Genomic DNA, 21819 nt, shown 5'->3' with positions numbered 1-21819 from the left:
GTTTTTAGTGTTCAGTGGTTATACATGGATTAATTAAAATTGAGAACCTTGTAAATGGTCCTGCATATTTAATAGTCAATTGATAGAAATGCTGTAAAAACCTACTTACCTTCCATTCTTTTATGGTCCTGAGGATGGGGCCCAAGGATTTACTATGCTAGCAAAGCGCTTTCCCAGGCAGCTGGTTTTTTCAGCTTCCCTTTTTATTATTTTTGAGACAGTCTCTCTACGCAGCCCACGCTCCCACACTCAAGGCAATGGTCTCGGCCTCCCTAGCACTAGGACCACAGGCCAGCACCCTCATCTTTCCTCTCTTATGTTTTTAGATGTTCTGTGTATGGGTGTTTTGCCTCCATGTATATTTGTGCACTACTTGTGTGCCTGGTGGCTGTAGCGAGAAGGGGACATTGGATTCCTTGGACCTGGAACTACAGTTGTGAGCTGCCACATAGGTGCTGGAATAGAACCCAGACCCTCTACAAGTACAACCAGTGCTCTTAGTTACTGAGCCACGCTGCAGCCCTTCATCTATTCTTAAACATAAACTAACTGTAATGTGCAACCACAGAGGCCGGATTTGAAAATCAGTGTTCAAACTAAAACCAAACTTCTTCAAAGTACGTTACATGTATTGTCGATCCTCGAAGAATACGTACAGCAAGTATATGGGCAGTACCTACCTGCAGTGTGAGGAACTAAAAAACAGCAAAAAGGCCCCTTTGGTCAAAACACAAAATGTAGTCTACAAATCAGGAACCACCTGCTATGCTCCATTTCCCATATCCAAACTTTCAAAAGGGTGGTTTTACCCGAGGCACATACTGCAGTGCAGACACGAAACACGCCAGTCCTTACACAGGCCGGATTCTCATCTTTAAGCCTGTCAAACTCCATCCACTAACCTGTGATGTGGCTCTGTTCAGCGGCGTACAACTGCAGGAGAGGACAGGCACGCCCGCCTGCCTCGAGCAGCAGCACGATGGCCTGTGACACTTCCTTTTAGCCACCAGTCTAGAGGAAAATAAGATAAACATGGCCTCCCAGCGTCTTATTCAATAAGCCAGGTCCCCATTTACAGACAATGAGGATGAAGGCATCACAACCACATATGGGAAACTGCTTTCTCTTTATTTAGACCTTAGGAGGAAAAAAAATGAACTTTGGTCACATAGTACCTTAAAAAAAAAAAAAAAAATCCAGTTTTACATATTTCTAAATACATAGGACTAAATGAGCAGAGAGATAATTCTTCTGTAAAAACTGGCCAAATTTTATCAAAACTTTACCATACAATGAAATCAAATTATATAAAGACATTTTGGGTTCACAGCCTTTGGATGATGTGACGGCTGCACTTCTGCCCAGTGTCCCATGCTTGCTCTCATGGTGCAGACTGAGCAAGCGCGGACTGCCAACTATGATCTGCAGCAAGGCTGACGGCCACATATCCATGATGGACAGGTCTGCTTCAACAAAGGGTAGTCAAGGGAACATTTCTCATGAACACGTCACAGTATCAATGAATTATAGGAGAGAAAAACAGGAACAAACTAAGGGTAAAGATGAATGAGCAACCACACAGTAAGTGCCCCCCACTAAGCGTTTACAGGGGCAAAGGTAGTGAGAGGGCTGACGATGCTAATATGAAAGGAAGCGGAGTACAGTATTTATTTCTCATTTTATACAACTCTGACTCTTTACAAAAATGGTTCTAGTCATGCCTGGAAGGTGTAACCCATGGCATTTGAAAGCAAACACTCTTTGTAGTTATTTAAAAGGGCCTTTTTAAAAATTATAATACAAAGGTCTGTGCTCTATAAGCAGTCCTCCGCTGTGCATTATAACAATAAGGCTTACTTTTAATACCAAGACTAAGTGTTTGATAGTTATGAGCCGCTGGACTTGACAAACATCATCTTATAATTGCTCTTTGCGTCTTTTTTGCTCTTCGGATCTTCTGTATCATCAGGATGCTCAGCAGCATGGAGCTCCTCTGCAGACTCCTCCTTCTCAGACTCAGAATCACTGTCCGAGTCATCTGGACTCTCAGCATCAGGTGAGTCGTCATCATCGTCATCTCCAGCCACGTCACCTTCTCCATCATGATCTTCTACCTAAAACATACATCAAAGGCCTATTAAGGAAAAACAAGCACCGCTGGCCAGTACAGAAACTGGGACTATCGTATTAAAAACAGCTCACTTAGCCGGGCATATGGTGCACGCTTTTAATCCCAGCACTTAGGAGGCAGAGGCAGGTTGCTCTCTATGAGCTTGAGTTCCAACAGGGGCTACGTAGTGAGACCCTGTCTCAAAACAAAAACACCCTGGCCCCCACCCCTCAAAACAATGCAAGAGTCCACTTTATCGCATTAAGTCACTATTTCATAAACCACATTGAAACCTCTGGCTTCTGAGGAAGGACTCAGGCAGCCACTCAGACTTGAAGGGAAGCTTCAAGGGCACTGCCGTGTCTCCCTCCTCTAGCTTGCAAAGTACTGACTTCCTCTCCCTGAAACAGCATCTGCTAGTAAATTAACACTGCGCCAGTGATTACACATCAGCACAGAGTACAGAGGCCACTCAGGTGACAGGTGAGAAAGAGACCTAAGCTAGGATTTTAAATTTACACAAAATATTTTATCTTACAAGCATTTTTTCATACCCATTAAAAGTGTGCCTAGGTGAAGCAGAATTTACACTAAACCAATGTTAGAAAACTCATTTTAAATCCTCAAGGACAGCGCCCTGGTTATCTAGTGACAGAGATGTGCTGTGAGAGTATTCAAGTAGGTGGCAGAAAGCGTCCTCCGCTATTAGGGTCTCTGGCTGCTTTGGCAACCCAAATACCAAACTGAAACTGACTATGGCTAGTCAGAGAAAACAGTCACTACCTCACTGAAGCCGAGTCCACAGTGCCGCCGGTATCGTCCTGATAATTTACTGTCCATGCTCTGCTGATACTGAGACTCCAGTTCTTCATTAATTTTCTTGTCTTCTTCCCCTGCGTGTCCATTGTACTTTGGTTATGTTTCAGTCAAATTAACAAAAACATTTGATTACACAAAAAGACCCACAACACAGAGGCTATTCTATTTAGGGCTGAGCTCTCTAACTGTGCCTAACGTCACAATGCATCTCATGGACGGTTTCTATAGCACAGCAGTAAACACTGTCAGCAACAACACAGTAGTGGACAGACATATTTATGATGACTTTGATAAGCCCATCGTCTGAATTAAGGGTCTAATGACCACTCTGAGGTTTTTTCTCCAAGTCCCCTAAAAACCTCCAATATACAAGAGCATCTGTGTCTGAGTAGAGAACGAAAATGTGAGCAGCTCCGCCCAGGCACTCAGGGTCATCTCACGGTGGCTGCTAACGGCACCTCCTGCCTGCCTGTGCTTATCAGAGAATTGAAACAAATAAACTAAAAACACCCAAGTTGTTTAATGAAGCAGCATTTATGTGTTTGCACTTACTCTGCATTATGAAACAAAGCAGTAACAGGCCTATGAACCCCCTTAGAGCTGACGCCCCAGTGGTGTGCACTCAGGACTGGGCGGCGGGGCTTCAGAGCACAAACCTGAAGGCAATTTTAAGTTCCAATCACACATTCCTGTGCTTTGGGTTATTTTTCTTCATGGATCTCTTGATGTTTTGGCATTTATTATCTAGCGAGCATACCAAGTGCTGTCACGGCATTTTCATTCATGTATGTCATTCATTTTGTTACAATTCTCAATTTTAAGAGAGGAAGTGTTAAATGCTAAAATGTCTTTCCATTTTGCAAAGCTGATGTTCTGCCTTATGGAACAAAGTAAATTATTCTGAAATAATGAATGTCAGAAAAATGAACAATCAAATGATTTCTGAAATATACCATAGAAGATAGGTCGGTATAAAGTTACGTGTAATTCAGTTAAAATTCTTGTTACATTTAATAAGACTATGCTTTTAACTAATAAAAAACAAGATTGATGTTTACTTTCCAGTGGACTGAATTAAAATACAATTCATCATCAACAACAACAACAAAAAAAAGCAGCCCTTCCTTAGGCCGGGCGTGGTGGCTCGGGAGGCAGAGGCAGGCGGATCACTGTGAGTTCAAGGCCAGCCTGGTCTACAATGTGAGTCTAGGACAGCCATGACTACATAGAGGAAACCCTGTCTCAAAAAACCAAAACTAAAACAAAACAATTCATTTTCAGTTTTTATTAAAATTCTTTTTTCCCCAGGGCTTGAGAGATGGCTCAGAGGTTAAAAGCCCTGGCTGTTCTTCCAGAGGTCCTGAGTTCAATTACCAGCAACCACATGGTGGCTCACAGCCATCTATAATGAGATTTGTTGCCCTCTTCTGGTGTTCAGGTGTACATGCAAGCAGAATACTGTATACATAATAAATAAAGCTTTAAAAAAAATTTCCTGTGTGTGTGTATACACATACGCATACATACATACATAGTTTTTTTTTCTGGTGCTCGGCCTAGCACATGTTAAGACAACTGTTTTACCAATAGGATATATTTCTCTTGAAATGCTTTAATTAACAGAACTATGTACAGAAAAGGTCAAAATAATATAGATCTAGTAGCTCGATTTTAATTGTGTCTTACTTTCTTACCTGTTCGGAAGTGAGATGTTGACTTGTGATCTCCTATAACAAGACGACCAGTGTGTTCTTTCTGTAAAAAGGTATAAAATGTATTAAAACTCGAAATTACTCATTCAATATAATTACTATGTAGTGGAAAACATTCCAGGCTTCTGTAATATTCTGAAGACCAAAGCATAAATCAAGATCTCTGTCTTTATGGAATCATATCCTAGCAAAGGGGAGGATCAGAAAGAGACACAAATGCAATCAGTAAGTAAACTGTACAGTGCCAGAAGGCAGTGCCACCAAAACAAAACAGAGAATAAGGTGACAGAAAACTAAAAGGGATAGAGATCAGGTTGGACTCTTTTGGGACAAGGTCTTACTATGTAGACCAGGATGGCCTTGAATGCCTCCCAAGTGCAAGAATTAAAGGTGAGCACCACACCTGGCACAGGCTGGAGTTTGAAATGAGATGCATAATGAGAAAATTAAGCTAGCCCAAGAATTTTCTTTCCTGCCCCGACCACAACCCTGCTCTGTCTACGCAACTCCTGGAGCTTGTTCTGAGCACCAGGCTGGTCTGCAACTCAGAGATCTTTTGGCCTCTGCCTCCTGAGTGCTGGGATAGAAGTCCTGTGCTATCATCACGCTTCGAACTACTGGTTTTCTTTTTTTTCTTTTCTTTCTTTTTTTAAATTTTTTAGAGACAGGGTTTCTTTGTGTAGCCTTGGCTGTCCTGGACTCGCTCTGAAGACCAGGCTGGCCTCATAGAGATCTGCCTCCGAGTACTGGGATTAACGGCATGCACCAACATGCCCGGCTGAGAACTACTGGTTTTCTTAAAAGCCTTAGAAAGCTTAGAAAGCAAAAATAAATAAATAATGTATATTGAAAGTAAAATAATAAACTTATAATGTACCGAGCAGTAGAAAATGAAAATGACCATTATTATTTATAATATGTCACAAATAACTAGCGAGCCCTTCATATTACAACAAACACTCAGCTTCAACCTGTCAAAAACAGACCTCAAAGCAATTTAATACAAAACATAAAACTACTTGAACTTAAAATAACTATAAAATTAGTTTCATTATATTAGTTCAGTCTACTCTTTACAGTTCCCATTTCATTTCCTAAAGCATAGAAAGGATCCACAAAGAGGGAGAGATTACATGTAATTCCAAAGAAACATGGAAAGCACCCATGTCTGAGCCTACGTCTGAGCTTCACCTCTAGTCCTTTAGGCAAAGAGTTACATAATGGTAGAAAGCCCATTTACTGGTCACCAAATTGTACAGATTTCCCTAGGATTTTGTTTTGGTTTTTCGAGACAATATCTCTCTGTGTAGCCTTGGCTGTCCTGGACTCACTCTGTAGACCAGGCTGGCCTCAAACTCACAGTGATCTACCTGCCTCTGCCGCCCAAGTGCTGGGATTAAAGGCGTGCACTACCACGTCTGGCTTGTTAGGATGTTTTCAGTACTGTCAGAATTTTCGTTCTAACAGTTGAATGTGTTCCCTAAATTATTACTCTATACACCTATAACAAATCTTTAATTTGTAGAAGCCAAAAGAAAGTTGTGTACTATAAAAAACTACAAATCATTAGGAAGGAAGGAGCATCAATTCCCTACAGAAATGCTTCCTGAAAGCTCTGAGGATCTGACTTCCTCAGGCCCTGTCCACTCAGAACCCTTTGCTAGAATCTGGGAACTTGGTCTGCAGATCTGCCCACTTGTTTATTTTGGGAAGGTTTCTTGTGCAGCAAAGCCAGAGATCTGGCCACCACCCCCACCCTCCACTAACGATTCTGTGTTAGTCTGAGTTTCTTCCAGTACACAACAGCCCTCACCACATCACCGTCTGTGATACCCAGGACCTGGAATGGTGCTACCATGTAGCTGGTAGTCAGTAACTGCTGGTGAAATGCACCAGGGCTTTCCGTGTACAACAAAAATAAAGGGAGGCTGGAGAGATGGCTCAGAGGTTAAGGGCACTGCCTGCTCTTCCAAAGGTTCTGAGTTTAATTCCCAGCAACCACATGGTGGCTTGCAACAATCTATAATGTGATCTCATACCCTCTTCTGGCCTGCAGGTGTACATGCAGATAGATCACTCATTTACATAATAAATAAGTAAATATCTTTTAAAAAATCCAACAAAGCCAGGCGTGGTGGCGCATGCCTTTAATCCCAGCGCTTGGGAGGCAGAGGCCGGTGGATTGCTGTGAGTTTGAGGCCAGCCTGGTCTACAAAGTGAGTCCAGGACAGCCAAGGCTACAGAGAAACCCTGTCTCGAAAAATCAAAGCAAAACCAAACCAAACCAAAAACAAAGGGTGGGTTCATCTTGGGGTGCTGAAGTAAGAAAATGTTCTCCTGGGCTATAGAGATGGCTCAGCAGTTAAGAGCACCGACCGCTCTTCCAGAGGACCCGGGTTTAATTCCCAGTGCCCACATGGCAGCTCATAACTGTCTATAACTTCTGTTCTAGGGAAATCTGACACTCTTACATAGACATGCAGCCAAAACACCGATGTACATAAAATAAAAAATTAAAAAAAAAAAAAAAAAAAAAAAGAAAAAGAAAATGTTCTCAATATACTTTCAAATGCAGTTTGTAAAACAAAACTGCTAAGAAAGGTTTTCAAAGAGTGCTTTCTTAGCACCTGTAACTACATATTTAATTAAACTGGGATGTTTACAAGATAAATATAACATTTCTTTTTTCTTCTTCTTCTTCTTCTTTTATTTAAGACAGGGTTAGTTTCTCTGTGTAGCCTTGCTGTCCTGGACTTGCTTTGTAGACCAGGCTGGCCTCGAACTCACAGCGATCCGCCTGCCTCGGCCTCCTGAGTGCTGGGGTTAAAGGTGTGCGCCACCACGCCCTGCTAAATAAAACATTTCTAAATGTTGGCCTCTGATAAGGGATATTTCTTAAGCTGCTACTTTAAGGGCTATGAAATACAGGCATCTGACTTAGGCAGAGGCTATAACATGCTTAGAAGTAAATGCCTTCTGTGAAAATCATCAGGCAGTAAGCAATCAGGCGAGTCTACACAAATCCAGTTTTCTCCATGCAGCCTCTAGCCACACTGGCAAGGGGTGCAGAAAAGCCCAGACTGGCTCAGAAAGAGTATAAATTGAAAATGCTTGATTAGGCTAGGTATATTTCCCAAAGGCAAAAATAAACCAAGCAGAAGAAAATGTAACTACCCTCCTCACTTAATGCAAAAACACATAGTTATTTTAAAAAGATAAAAACATGAACATACAATGCTTACCTTTCCTGCACCCATTAGTCTCAAGAACTTTTGTTTTCTCTCTTCATTGCCCAAGTCTGCTGCCTCCCAATTGCTAGATCCAAGCTGCAAGACATTAGTTATATTGTTTTTTGTTTCTGTATTTACAAATACTCAAATATTTAAAGTCAATCTGTAACTCCCAAGTTTTCTTCAGTCAGTTTTAACTACCCGCGACTTGTGGGTCTTAGGAAGTTACCTGAGCTCTGCTGGGCTCCTTCTCTTGCTTATGACAGAACCCTCTCCTTCTGCTACAGCCACAGCTGTCTACAAAGCCTGCACATGCCATACTCACAGTGTGCTCTTACATGACTGTGTACATGCTCCTGTTTCAGAGCCTTTGGGTCCTCAGCTCCAGGATGCAAATCTGTGACATCCACGGTGAAGCATTTTTGACACCCACTGTCCTAGCTGTGAAGGGGACTGGAGCACCTAGTACCAGAAGGCTGCCAGGACTGTTAACCAAAGCTTTAAAACACTGTGGGTTTGGGCCAGTGAGATGGCTCAGTGGCAGAAGGTGCTGGTTGCCAAGTCTGATGCCCTAAGTTTGACTCCTGGGATCCCCAAGGTGGAAGGAAGAAACTGACTCCCAGGAACTGTCCTTTGATCTCCCACTATGTGACATGGAATTACTGAGTGTGCATGTGAAAACACACACACACACACACACACACAGAGTATGAAATCCCTCAAAAAGTACACTTGGCTGATACTCTAAGGGACAGCATGTCGTCATAATCTTTCAGGGTTTGAGAAGTTACAATTAATTTTTAAACCCAAAATGTTATAATTTTGATTCTTTTTTTTTTTTTTTTAGAGATCTTCCAAAGAACAAAAATAAAGTAAAAAAAAAAAAAAAAAAAAAAAAAAAAAAAAAGACTAAAATCCATTGTATCTTTCAAGTAACAAGTGCACTAAACCCTTTTGTCAATTTAAGTCCTATAGAATCTTAGTAACTATATTTTCTCTACATTTTGAAAAGAATATAAGATTTCATTATAGTGCATCAGTCACTTCCAGCCACACTAAAAATGACTAAAAGTAAATAGAAGAGCAGAAAACATTTGGCACTGTGTTGTGTCAAATACTTAATATAAAAATGTCAAGTCATCATGGCTCTGTTGGGATAAATTTTAATTTTCTACCCAAAAAGGAGAACGCTGATAAAAGGCATTTTAGAACCAAGATTTTAGAAGCGGGCTAGCAAGCTGGCTCAGTGGTTAAGAGCAATAGATACTCTTCTAGAGACCCTGGACCTGGTTCTCAGCACTGGCGTGGCAGCTTACAGCCGGCAGTAACTCCTGTTCTAGTTAATCCATGGCCTCTTCTGGCTTCTATGAGCAACAGGCACACATGTGGTGCACAGACATATATGCAGGCAAATGCCTCCACAAAAAATTTAATAAGTAACAAAAAGGCAAAATAGCAGGTAGTATAGAATTATAGGCAAAAAATGAGAACGAAATTATGTGCAAGTAAGTAAGGAGACTGATTCTTTGTATCATAAACTCCTAGATGAGTTTTCCAACCCAGGAATCAATGTGAGACAGAAACAGGAATAAAAGAATATTGTGCCCTTACCCAGAAAGCCACTCAGTGGGAAGGGCTTGTTTTGCAGAAAGAGTTTCATTTTGCAAGAAGAGCTGGGCCGTCTCATTTTTCTAAAAGGAAGCTTGCCTTTACTTCATCTTTTATTGTATGTGTGCAATATTTACTTGAGTTGTAATGGCAAAGGCTAAAGGCAGATGTGCATACAAAGGTGACGACCATAAAAAGATGACATAGAAATGAAGACATTCATTGGATTGATCGTTCTAACTATATTTATAAAAAAAAAGTGAAAATATTTTACATTTATGAAACAAAGGTGAAAAAGTTCCAAAATATAAGAACTCAGTTTTCAAAGAACCCAAGTATTAACATTTGGCTATGGAAATGTAAGAAGTAGAGCTAATGATGAAACTAAACCTGTTAGAAATAGATAGGCAACCTTTAACCCTAAGCTCCAGGTCATACATGATGCTAATGAGCAATCTGCTATAGTCACAGGACACTTTAATTCCCAGCAACCACATGGTGGCTCACAACCATCTATAGTGTGATCTTATGCCCTTTTCTGGCATATGTGCAGATAGAGCACTCATCTACATTAAGTAAATAAATTTTTAAAGTTTTGATTTGTTATTGCTAAAATTATATTAACATTCCTAGCAATCACTGATATTCCCCTTTCATGTCTTGAAAATTATACATGAAATATAAAGAGTTTTAAAAACAATGAGAACTCCTCCTCCTGGGTATATGAATGTTAAAGCATTTGTATCACAGCAGACCCACTTGTTCTTCTAAATTACATTTGGCAGAGGAAATTATATGATCTCATAATTTTGCTGCCTAAGTTACAAATCTGTATTCCTTTCCATGCGACTGCAGATCTTTTTATAGATTAGTCTTAACTATTTATACCTCATTATAATAAGCACCTCTACTACCCCAATCCTTTTTTTTAAAGATTTATTTATGTATACAATGTCTTGCCTGCATGTACATCTGCACGCCAGAAGAGGGCACCAAATCTCATTATAGACAGTTGTGAGTCACCATGTGGTTGCCGAAAATTGAACTCAGGACCTTTGGAGGAGCAGCCAGTGCTAACCTCTGAGCCGTCTCTCCAGCCCACTACCCCAATTCTCATTCTCACAAACCACTTGCCCTGTGACCCAAGACTGACATTTAACTTAGTTTTGATCCCTTATTTACTGAGACTTTTCAGAAGTCTATGTTATGCATGGTGTGATGGTGCATGCCTGTAACTGTGAGATGAAGGCAGCAGGGTTCTGAATCTAACTGCTTGGGGCAACACAGAAAATTTAACCCCAACCTCAGCTATACAGTAGCCTTGAATTAAAATCCCAAAGGCTGAAGACATAGCTTGGTGGCAGAACACTTGCTTAGCATGAGATCCTGGGTTTGAGTCCTAGCACCGCAAACCAAACTAAACCACCATCACCAACAAAAGAAACCATCTCAATAATGCACTAAGAGTTGCATATAGGGGACTGGAGAAGAACTGGCTTAGAGGTTAAGAGCACTGTCTGTTTTTCCAAAGGTTCTGAGTTCAATTCCCAGCAAATACATGGTGGTTCATAAGCATCCATAATGAGATCTGGTGCCCTTTTCTGACATTAGGCACACGTGAGAGCAGAGTACTGTACAAATAATAAGTAAATCTTAAAAAAACAAACAAACAAAAAACAAGCAGTACAAGAAAAAATTGCATACATGTTAAGAGTCTAATGTGGAAACCTGAAAAGCTCTGATTGAAAAGTTCTTTTGAATGCTAACACGGCACAAATTACTCACCGGCCTCACGAGGTTAAGTCATAGTGGTAGGTGAACTCAAAATATTGTGTATAGTTGCCTTCAGGCACATTTGTCTAGAATGCATGAAGCAGGTCACTCTCCTATCTATACTCAGGCCTTAGCCTCAGGACAGTGCATTATGAATATGCAAATATTCCCAAATCCAACAAATTCTGAAACCTGAACACCCAGCCTGCAATCCTCTTTAACTTATAAACCTCCCTCGTCTGTTCCTTCTGAAGCAGCGGGTCTCAGAAGCTGAGACTCCTTTGCAGGTGGCTTAACAGATGTTTACGTTACAATTCACAACAGTTGCAAAATTACAGCTATGAAGTAGCAACAAGATAGTTTTACGGCTGGGAGAGATGCACCATTAGGAGGGTTGAGAACCACTGCGTTAGAGCTTCTCACAACAGTCCGACATGCAAACCAGCAAGCAGGTAATAAAGGACACCAAGGCACAGAAACTGAGCGAGCTGCTCCCAGGCTTTGGCCACAACTTCTGCTTCTTCCACAGCGTACTGCATGGGACCAAATTAGCTAGTGTTCCACAAGCCATAGTTGCAAAACTGTAAAACACTAAAACCACAACTATCTACAACCCAATGTTTCCAATTCCCCTCCTACTACAAGAACACGCTCAGGCTAGGGTGTAGCTTATACATAAGGCCCAGGCTTCAATGACTAGCACTTACATCCCCACAAGAACATAGAACAAACATCTTGACAATGGTTTTTTACCTAAGTTACTCTATCTTTTACAATCTCTAATCTTTTTTTTTTTTTTTAAAGATTTATTTATTATGTACATGGTGCTCTGCCAGCATGTACACCTACAGGCCAGAAGAAGGCACCAGATCACATTATAGATGGTGGTGAGCCACCATGGGGTTGCTGGGACTTGAACTCAGGACTGACCTTTGGAAGAACAGGCAGTGCTCTTAACCTCTGAGCCATCTCTCCAGCACCATAATCTCTAATCTTAATTTGCTTTTAAAGCACTGGGTTTATTTGTTTGTTTGTGGCTCCTCCTTTCCAAGAACAATAAGCACCTTTCTAAAATGCTGTTATTCTTAAATACAGTGCCTGACAACTATTTGTGACTCTTTACCTCCCATTCTGATAGAACAGCTTTTATTCTCCACTTCAGCCAAACCTACGAAGCCGCAATAAACTCTTTTCATTATTCCTCACCATAGACTGCAAACTTTGCTCCTCTTATCCACATCCCACTGACTATATACTTGGGATTACTTCTATGTCATCATTTTCCTAGCACTGTGTTCTCTGATGTAGTATTTACTTCTAGTATCTTTTTTAAAGTGTTTTGTTACCCTCAATTATGTGTGAAGTCATTGGGAAAAAAAAAAAAAAGAACCAAAAATCTTTTATATGCAGTGGATATTAACATTACTGTTGATTTTCTACAATTAACAGTATTTTGAAAATACAGATGAGTTTAAAACCAACCAACCAACCACGCACAATAACATACAATTAGCAGAAAAATTAATAAACATATACAAAGAAAACTGACGTAAGAAAACCACTGTTGGCCAGGAGTGGTGGCACACACCTTTAATCCCAGCACTTGGGAGGCAGAGGCAGGTGGATCACTGTGAGTTTGAGGCCAGCCTGGTCTACAAAGCGAGTCCAGGACAGCCAAGGCTACACAGAGAAACCCTGTCTTCAAAAACCAAAAAAAAAAAAAAAAAGACCACCACTGTTAATACCCTGACACTAACAAGACGATCATTGTTATGATAGTATAGGCAAAGTCCCAGCTCCCAATCTTGAAATGCAACTATAATCACCTTTAAATACAATAGTTACAAGACTTGAAATATTTCAAAACTCCTCATCTAGCTCAGAAGTTATTTTTGAGTCTATTAAAGCAAGTATGCTAGTAACCAATTCACAGCTGTCAGAAGGAAAACAATGTGACAGCTCCTTTAGATCTATTTTAAAGTCTAGATCACTAAAAAGACCTAGACAAATTCCTAATAAATGCAGAATGATTGCATTAACAATGTAAGATCTAAATTCCAGTAGCAGGGAGGACAGGGGGCATGAACAAATATCCTCGATAACTGGTCATTTCTCCATTTAAAAAATCTGATTAACTAAAATTGATTTAGATGTCCTCACTATCCTGGTCCTCGCTCCATTTTCAAACCAAAGGAGGGCGGTTCTTAGTATTCTCTCGTTAACTACAAAATAGTTTGGGAAACCTTTTATTGATCACAAAGGACTTATGAAAGACACCAAACTGCTCTAAAAACTACAATTCTGAAGCTGACAATGTATTAACTAGTTAAATGAGACCAACGTTCATCCAGCTCAAAGATGACTTCCCCATGCTCCCTTCCCACTAGTTTCCCCATCAATATCCCCTATGTAGTTCACTATAGAGGGATCTAATTTTACATGTACAAGTTACCTGCAGTTTCCATGACACCATGCTAGAGCTAAGACAACAGAACATAAGCATCCTCTTAATTAATCTTTCAATTCCAGGATCTGGCACTGCTTTCGGGATTTAACAGGTTTAAGGGGCTAAGCTGAAGGGATACGAAGGAAAAAGGTGTTTGACATCAAAACGGGCTTCTGGGTCTCACTGCCTCTGGCCCCCTATTAGTCCATTACCAGAGTGTCCACCACAACCTTCGGCTTGATCATGCTGGCCGCTGCTTACTGTGACTGGGGCAGTGAAGGGGAGCCATTACCAGGACACTGCCAACAATAATCCAGGCAGGAAAACCTGTCCAAATGTGATTAACCATTTCGCCACTGTCAGAGCATTTTAAACCTAAATCAGGGGTATGACATATCTATGCTGAAACCTAAGAAAGGAGCTTTACCGGCACCCCCGTCCCCCACCCCCCAAAAAGGCAGAAACATCTGACTTAAAGGCTTTTCCTTTCCCACTCTCCTCAATATTTCCTTCCTCAACTCCGCCATCTACGCAGGTCTCTGGATCTCAGCTCGGGGCCTCTTCAAACCCTCAGCTTCTAGTAATTAATAAAAAGTGAGAGAGAGAGCGAGAACCATCCCTCGTCTGCGCGCCCTCCTTCGGGGGCTTCCTCCTCCGTCCACCTCCCGGCCTACCCCTACAGCCTTCAGTAGGCCTCAGCCCTCATCCATTGTTATTTACATCGTCGTCGGGGGAGGCGGAACGCTTCACCCCGTGCGGGTGAGACTCCCGGGCGGCACTCATCGTGGCTGGGATCCCGACGGGGGATACGCCGAACACACTCGCAGCTCTCTTCAATCGCGACCCCAGCAGCCCTCGCAGCCACCGGCCCAAGCAGCGCCACTCAGAACGCAGAGCCCCTCCGGGCCTTCTCCGCCACAGTCGTCACTGCTGCGGCCGCTCGCCACCCCGGAGCACTCCGGGAGTTGTAGTTTTTCGGACTCGCTTTTTACCTGGCCAACTAAGCCGTCTTTGGTACCTTAAACTACAATTCCCAGGAGGCCGAGCGAGGCCTCTCGCGCGGCGTGGCGGGAGTGCCCTCGGAGGCTACGCTTTCTTCGGCGTGCTGAGGGAGCGTTCCCGCTGATGGTATGGTGGTGATCGTTGGTGGAGCGCTTCGTTGCCACAGAAAGGCCTAGAGTGGGTTTTCACCTTTTTTTCCCTGTGAGATTCTGCCCTGTTGGCGAACGCATACATCATAGTTAAACACATAGATTTGTAGATAATGTTTTAGGCTTATTGAATACGAGTTCCTCGGCCCAAGACAAAAACCTTTACAAAAATGGCTTCTTTTCCCACCCTAACGTGTGGCCTCTGTTGCTCGTACGGGATGTCTAAATGATTCTGATAAATTTCTTGGCTTTTTTTTTTTTTTTTAAAGTACTCACTGAAGTGAGTTTAGTATGATGCTGAAGGCCACCAAGGGAATTGTGGACCGCTTTCCAGGGCTTAGGGCGCAGTATGTAGGAGTGACCCCTCTGACCCCTTCTTCCGGTATAGATGTTATTTGAGAGCCCATCGACTGAAGTCTTTTTCTGCCAGAAAATTCTGTATCTATTTTCCTTGCGTGTGTGAGTGTAGGGGCGGGGGTGAGTTCCCTATAAAACCCCTTTAAAGGTACAGTACAGTGGCATCCACAGCCTTCTTCACCTGTCTCCTTAGTCTAGTTCCGAGACACGGCCCTCAGGACAGATACTGCGCTGCCCTTCCCATTTGCAGGCCCAGCTTGATTTCCTTCTTCCCCAAGAGTGACTGAGCTTCTCCCAAGATCTTGCAGTTCAGGGTTCAGATATTGAAGATAACTTTCTGTATGTTAGGGTGTCTGAATTTTCATCCACATCTGAACCTAATATTTTGTCAGGATGACTTTCCCTTATTTATTCTGAAGCTTTCTGAGAGGGAGTGAGTGAGAGAGGGAGTGAGAGAGAGAGAGAGAGAGAGAGAGAGAGAGAGAGAGAGAGAGAGAGAGAGAGAGAGAGAGAGAGAGAGAGAGAGAGAGAGAGAGAGAGAGAGATTAAAGTAAAAGTAAAACATAGTATGACAGCACATGTCTAGTATATATCGCCATACTGTGTGGTCTGTGAAACAACTGTCAGGTTCTACACTCAACAGTTGCTCTGGTTTAACTGCTTGTATAGAAATGCCACTTTACTAATTTTCAGGTGATGCTGAGCCATTGAGAGAACTGTGCCCAAAGTGAGGCATGGTCAAGCCTGTAAACCAGTGAGGAGAAATATTTTTAGAAGTGGTTGCTTAATCACTAGCATAAAAAAATATTTGCCTACTAATTTCATGAACCTATTTAATTTTTTAAAAAATATTTATTAATTATGTATACAGTGTCCTGTCCTACATGTACACCTGCAGGCCAGAAGAGGGCACCAGATCACATTATAGATGGTTGTGAGCCACCATGTGGTTGCTGGGAATTGAACTCAGGACCTCTGGAACAGTAGTCAGTACTCTTAACCTCTGAGCCATCTCTCCAGTCGCTAATTTTTATAAATGCAATTACAATGGGATTTCATTTAATTTACAAACTAGGATGATTAAAATTCACTTCAAATAGATTTGACAAATTATAATAAACACAATTTAGAACTCTCAGCCATATGAATGACAAAATAAGATGGCTCAAAAGCCACTTAAAGACAGGTAGATACTTCTAAGATAAAAAGGATTATCAATAAGGTTAGTAGCTACTAAATAACTTTAACTTTACTAGTAGATGAAAATCCAGACAATTTAAATAAGTTACCAACATGTTTTTTGTTCACCGGATCGATGGCATATCTGGATGGCCATGTCTTCACGTTATCATAGTCATCAGGCAAATAAACCTCAGAATAGCATAAAGATGGTCATATGAACAGACTTGACTCAGTTTGTGTTCAGAAAGCTAGATATGAAGATGACATTGTGTGGTCTTAGAAATATGCGACAGAGCCTTGGCAGTTCTCCTCCTCAGTGACAGAAGACACTCAGTCATCAGTCGAGCTGTTAAACACTTTTAGTGCTGAGAGCATTCCAGCTCCACTTTCTGTTTCTGAGTTTTCTATGAGATATTCTTGGATAATCCTTGAATGTCTACACATTAAGGACATTTTAGCAAACACGTTTAGTGAGTACATGAGGACCTATTTTCTGCATTCAAGGACTTTAAATTTTAATGGTATTAGTTTAAGTTCAGTTTACTGATTAACCAACCAAAACAGTACTATTTGCCACAGACAGAAATGAGCAGAAGTGATTCCTGAATTACAGTCTGGGGAGTGTCTGAGGGTCACTTTAGTCTAAGTGAGTGTGCACTTTTATTGTTTAGAAGTATCTAGCTAGCTGGGCACGTTTTTTAAGTAGTGAAGACATTCAACATGTGTTCTGTCTTTTTGGTGTTTGCTGATGTTTAGAAACAGGATCTCACTAACCCAGGCTGTGTGGGCCACTGTGTTCTTGAACCTGTGATTTTCCTGTCTCAGCCTCCTCAGTGCTGGCGTCACAGATGTGTGGATTCTCACCTGCCTTTTAGGTTTTAAAGATACACAGCCAATTATCTGCATTATCATTATCAGTAACCACCCTCCTAAGCTATAGGACACCAGAGCCTTTCACCCTTATCTTACTTTAACTTAGTACCCACTCACCAACCGCCCCACTCTTTTTTTCTTAGTTCTGCCCCTAGCCTCTGGTCAACACTCTCCACTTCCATGAGGTCAACTTTTACATAATCTGTGTCTGAAGGAATCACTCAGAACTAGTGTTTCTGTTTCTCATTTATTTTCACTCGGTGCTCTCCAGTTCCGTGCATAATGGCACACATGACAGGATTCCATTCCTGGGTAGGGCCAAGTGTGTGTGTGTACCGTGTCATCTATTCATCCATTGATTGATGCTTAGCTTGTTTCCATTTCTAGGCTATTATATAAATAATGCTGCGATAAAAATGGGAGCGCAGATGTCTCTTCAACATAGTGCCTTCATTTCCTTTGTATACATACCAGTTGGATGATTGCTGTGTACCCTATGATAGTTCTATTTTTAATTTTCTGAGAAACCTCCATGCTGTTTGCTATAATGGCTGTGCCAACATTCATCTGTTAGTAGTGTGTGAACTTCATCTTTCCTTGGCATCCTTGATAGCAATATGTATTTGATACTAGTTCTTTCTGGATGGAGGCAATCACACTGTGATTTTGTTTGTTCTATTCTAATGGTTAGCAATGGTGAACATTTTCTCATCTGTCTGTTGGCTGTGTGTCTTCTTTTTAGAAAACTCTGTTAGAGTTTGACCCTACCTCCTATACACACAACCTAAGTGCTCAGGTATTGTAGCCTTTTTCAAAAAGACAAGTTAATTTTTAAAAATTAATCTATTTTATTTTATTTTATTTTATTTTTGAGACAGGGTTTCTCTGAGTAGTCTTGGCTGTCCTGGAGCTCAGATCATAGACCAGGCTGGCTGTGAAACTCACAGAGATCCACCAGCCTCTGCCTCCTGAGTGCTGAGATTAAAGACAGGTGCTACCACGCCCGGCACCAAGTTCAATGTATGTTTGTTTGCTTGTTTATTTATTTATTTATTTTATTTATTTTAGTTTTTTGAGACAGGGTTTCTCTGTGTAGCTTTGGCTGTCCTGGAGTCACTTTGTAGTCCAGGCCGGCCTCGAACTCACAGCGATCCACCTGCTTCTGCCTCCCGAGTGCTGGGATTAAAGGCGTGCGCCACCACCGTCCAGTCCAAGTTCAATTTTTAAAATTAATAATTTATATGTTTCTAGACATGGCCTAGAGCTCTGGCTGGTCTCAAATGCCTCATGTTCTTGTCTCAGGCATATAAAGCGTGGGCGTACATGTGTACCACCATGCATGATTCAAATTCAGTTTTAAAGTGAAAGTCTGAGAAAAATATTCCAGCTAGTCACCATCCCCCACAGTTCCTCTCCCAGTGACAGATAGTCATTATGCCACTGAATTTTAAAAACAATGTTAGTATTGTTATTATTTTAAGTTATCTATCTAGCTGGGCGTGGTGGTGCATGCCTGTAATCCCAACACTTGGGAGACAGAGTCAGGAGGATCACTGAGTTTGAGGCCAGCCTCGTCTACAGAGTCCAGAGCAGCCAGAGAAATTCTGTCTTGATAACCAAAATAAACAAACAAACAAACAAACAAATAATGTGTGTGTGTGTGTGTGTGTGTGTGTTATGTGCATGTGAGTCCAGTTGCTGGAAGAGACTAAAGGTGTGGGATTGGGGCTCCCCCGAGAGCTGAGGGTATAGTTGGCTATGAACTGTGTGATAAGGAGCTAGGAGTTGAGTCTGTGTCCTCTGCGGGAGTAGTATGTATCCTTAGCAGCTGAGCACTCTCTCTACCCTTACATGATTTCTAGTACTATAAAGTTAGTAAAGCAGGGGCCATGGATGGGCTTTATTTCTTTTTAGTTTAAAAAATCAGCCGGGCGGTGGTGGCGCACGCCTTTAATCCCAGCACTCGGGAGGCAGAGGCAGGCGATTGCTGTGAGTTCAAGGCCAGCCTGGTCTACAAAGTGAGTCCAGGACAGCCAAGGCTACTCAGGCAAACCCTGTGTCTGGCCAGCCTGGTCTACAAAGTGAGTCCAGGACAGCCAGGGCTACTCAGGCAAACCCTGTGTCGAAAAAAACAAACAAACAAAAAATCAACACACATGCTGGACATAGTGGCACACACTAGAAGGCAGAGGCAGGAGAATCTCTTGAGTTTAAGGCCAGCCTGGTCTACACAGTTCCAGGATGGCCCAGACTACCCAAGCTATGTAGTGACACCCTGTCTCAAAAACAAACAAAGCCAAAACCCAAAACCAAACCAAAACAACAAAACCCCCACATATAATGATGAGGCTCATTGCGGCGTTTTTGTAAATATTTTAATTTTGTTGATCTTCTCCTCAGACTCCCCTCCTTGCTCTCTACCCACTCTAGCTGATCCCCTTCCTTTTCCTAGTAGACCCCTTCTGGTCTTAAAACAAGTTTGTTTGTTTGTTTGTTTTTAAACATACATTTTTAAAGATTTATTTATTATTATATATACAGTGCTCTGTCTGCATGTCGACCTGCAGGCCAGAAGAGGACATCAGAACACATTATAGATGGTTGTGAGCCACCATGTGGTTGCTGGGAATTGAACTCAGGATCTCTGGAAGAGCAGCCAGTGCTCTTAACCTCTGAGCCATCTCTCCAGCCCTTAAAACAAGTTTTAAACATTTTACTTTTTCATTATGAATTTTTGTGTGTGTCTGTGTGGGTTTGTGTATATGGGTGCAGGTGACCTTGGAGGCCAGGGGCAGTTGAGCCATCTGGCTGCTGGGAACCAAACTCAGGTCGTTTGCAAAACAGTGTGTGCTCTTAATTGCTGGGCCTGCTCTTCAGTCCCTCCTCTCTTCTATCATAGGCATTCCATGGCCGCCTTTATTAAAATTTTTCCTAACCCTTAAGACTCTTCCTCTCATTATGTTCTCAGAATAACAGTACTGTGTTGTGTGTTCATGTGTATATGTGGGTGAGCAAGTATTTTAAAAAAATTATTTATTTTTTCCTTGTCATAAATAAAACATGTGCTTTGTTTTTTGTTTTGTTTTTCAAGACACAGTTTCTCTGTGTAGCCCTGGCTGTCCTGGAGCTCACTCTGTAGACCAGGCTGACCTCAAACTCAGAGACTTACCTGCCTCTGTCTCTTTAGTGCTGGGGTTAAAAACATGTTCTTTGGGGACTGGAGAGATGATTCAGTGGTTAAGAGCACTGGCTGCTCTTCCAGAGATCCTGAGTTCAATTCCCAGCAACCACATGGTGGCTCACAGCCATCTGGCGCCCTCTTGTGGTGAGCAGCCATACGTGCAAGCAGAACACTGTACATAGTGAACACGTGAACCTTAGAAAAACAAACAAATGTGCTCTGAAAATAAGTTAAAATATTTTTATTTATTTTTTTAGAAAAACATTTTACCTGCAGGCTGGAAGAGGGCATCAGATCACATTACAGATGGTTGTGAGCCACCATGTGGTAGCTGGGAATTGAACTCAGGACCTCTGGAAGAGCAGTCAATGCTCTAAACCTCTGAGCCATCTCTCCGGCCCAAGTTAAGATATTTTTAAAAAGTAAAAAGCATTATCTAGGTGTGGTGGTACATGCTCTAAGTCCCAGCACTCAGGAGGCTGAGGCAGGAGGACAATGAGTTGGAGGCCAGTCTGGGCTGACTAGCAAGACTTTGTCTTAAAACAAATCAATAAACCAATAAATGCATTTATAGTCTCAGCCTTTCAACCTTGGTATTTTACCCCAAGTGATTCTCTTGTAAACTAGGCTGACACGGTACATATTGATTGGCACCCTTTTTGAAGTTTGAGCATAGAGATGAACATGTTTTTGATGTTTTTTTTTTTTATGATTGTATTTCAGCATTTCTGAGAACAGGCCAACAGTGTTTAGCTGTAGTAACTTTCCAGTTAGAAATGAAGCATGTTAGACTGACATACTAAATCCCAAGTATAGAACTAGAATAGTTTAGTTTTATAGGAAATGCACACTTCATATGGAGTCTTAGAAACTGCCCCTGCATGTTTAATGGTGAATGAATTCCTTTTTCATTGTAGCTGTTAAATTGTTGCTTTGTTTTGTTTGTTTTACAGGCTGGCACGAGGCTATGGAGGCAATGGGGGCTGAGGTTGGGGGAGAACTCAGGACTACAGAGGAAATAAATCTGGCAATGTCAGTGCTGTAGAGCAGCTCTATCTGGCCGTTAACATTTAAAAAGCCCTTTCAGGAACCGAGGGAAAAAGGCTACAAATGTCTGGAGCTTGAAATGGCTTTTATACTTTTGAACCTGTCATAAAAGCTCTTTTAGAACTCTGTTTTACTCTTCCCCCCAAACTAAACGGTTGGAAGGAGGTGGGGGGAAGGAAACTAGACCGAAAAAAGAACCAGACACAAAGGCTGTTGCTTATTGCTTATTTTAAGTTTCTGAACTATAACAAATGGGCGGAAAATAGAGCAAAAGAGGAAGAGTTGCCGTATTTGAAAGTGAGGAAGAAAGAAAAGTGATTATGTCCTTGG

The 21819-nt window shown here is 41.7% G+C and overlaps 1 protein-coding gene across 1 annotated transcript; it reads right to left on the bottom strand.

Moving 5' to 3' along the window:
* Positions 1–1590: 1590 nt before the first annotated feature.
* On the bottom strand, positions 1591–14635 carry C7H11orf58 (chromosome 7 C11orf58 homolog). Its single transcript, XM_051149260.1, has 5 exons — positions 14419–14635; positions 7884–7967; positions 4624–4684; positions 2894–3003; positions 1591–2114 (listed from the first exon to the last, which is right to left on the bottom strand). The coding sequence occupies exons 1-5, from the start codon at positions 14479–14481 to the stop codon at positions 1887–1889; spliced, it is 546 nt and encodes a 181-aa protein (XP_051005217.1). The 5' UTR covers positions 14482–14635; the 3' UTR covers positions 1591–1886.
* Between the last annotated feature and the right edge of the window lie 7184 nt (positions 14636–21819).

The sequence above is a fragment of the Acomys russatus genome, chromosome 7, assembly GCF_903995435.1.
Source record: "Acomys russatus chromosome 7, mAcoRus1.1, whole genome shotgun sequence".
NCBI classification, from domain to species: domain Eukaryota; kingdom Metazoa; phylum Chordata; class Mammalia; order Rodentia; family Muridae; genus Acomys; species Acomys russatus.
Note: the sequence above shows the minus strand (reverse complement) of the source record. Positions and strands in the feature narration are given on the sequence as shown.

What these genes read in the sequence shown, in the direction of transcription:
- C7H11orf58 (XM_051149260.1), bottom strand. Translation starts at nt 14,481, where the DNA reads ATGAGTGCCGCCCGGGAGTCTCACCCGCACGGGGTGAAGCGTTCCGCC. An exon ending in GACTAATGGGTGCAGGAAAG is followed by an intron (nt 4,685 to 7,883) that starts GTAAGCATTGTA and finishes ACCTTTTTACAG; the next exon opens with AAAGAACACACTGGTCGTCT. An exon ending in GTGGACTCGGCTTCAGTGAG is followed by an intron (nt 2,115 to 2,893) that starts GTAGTGACTGTT and finishes TGTATGTTTTAG; the next exon opens with GTAGAAGATCATGATGGAGA.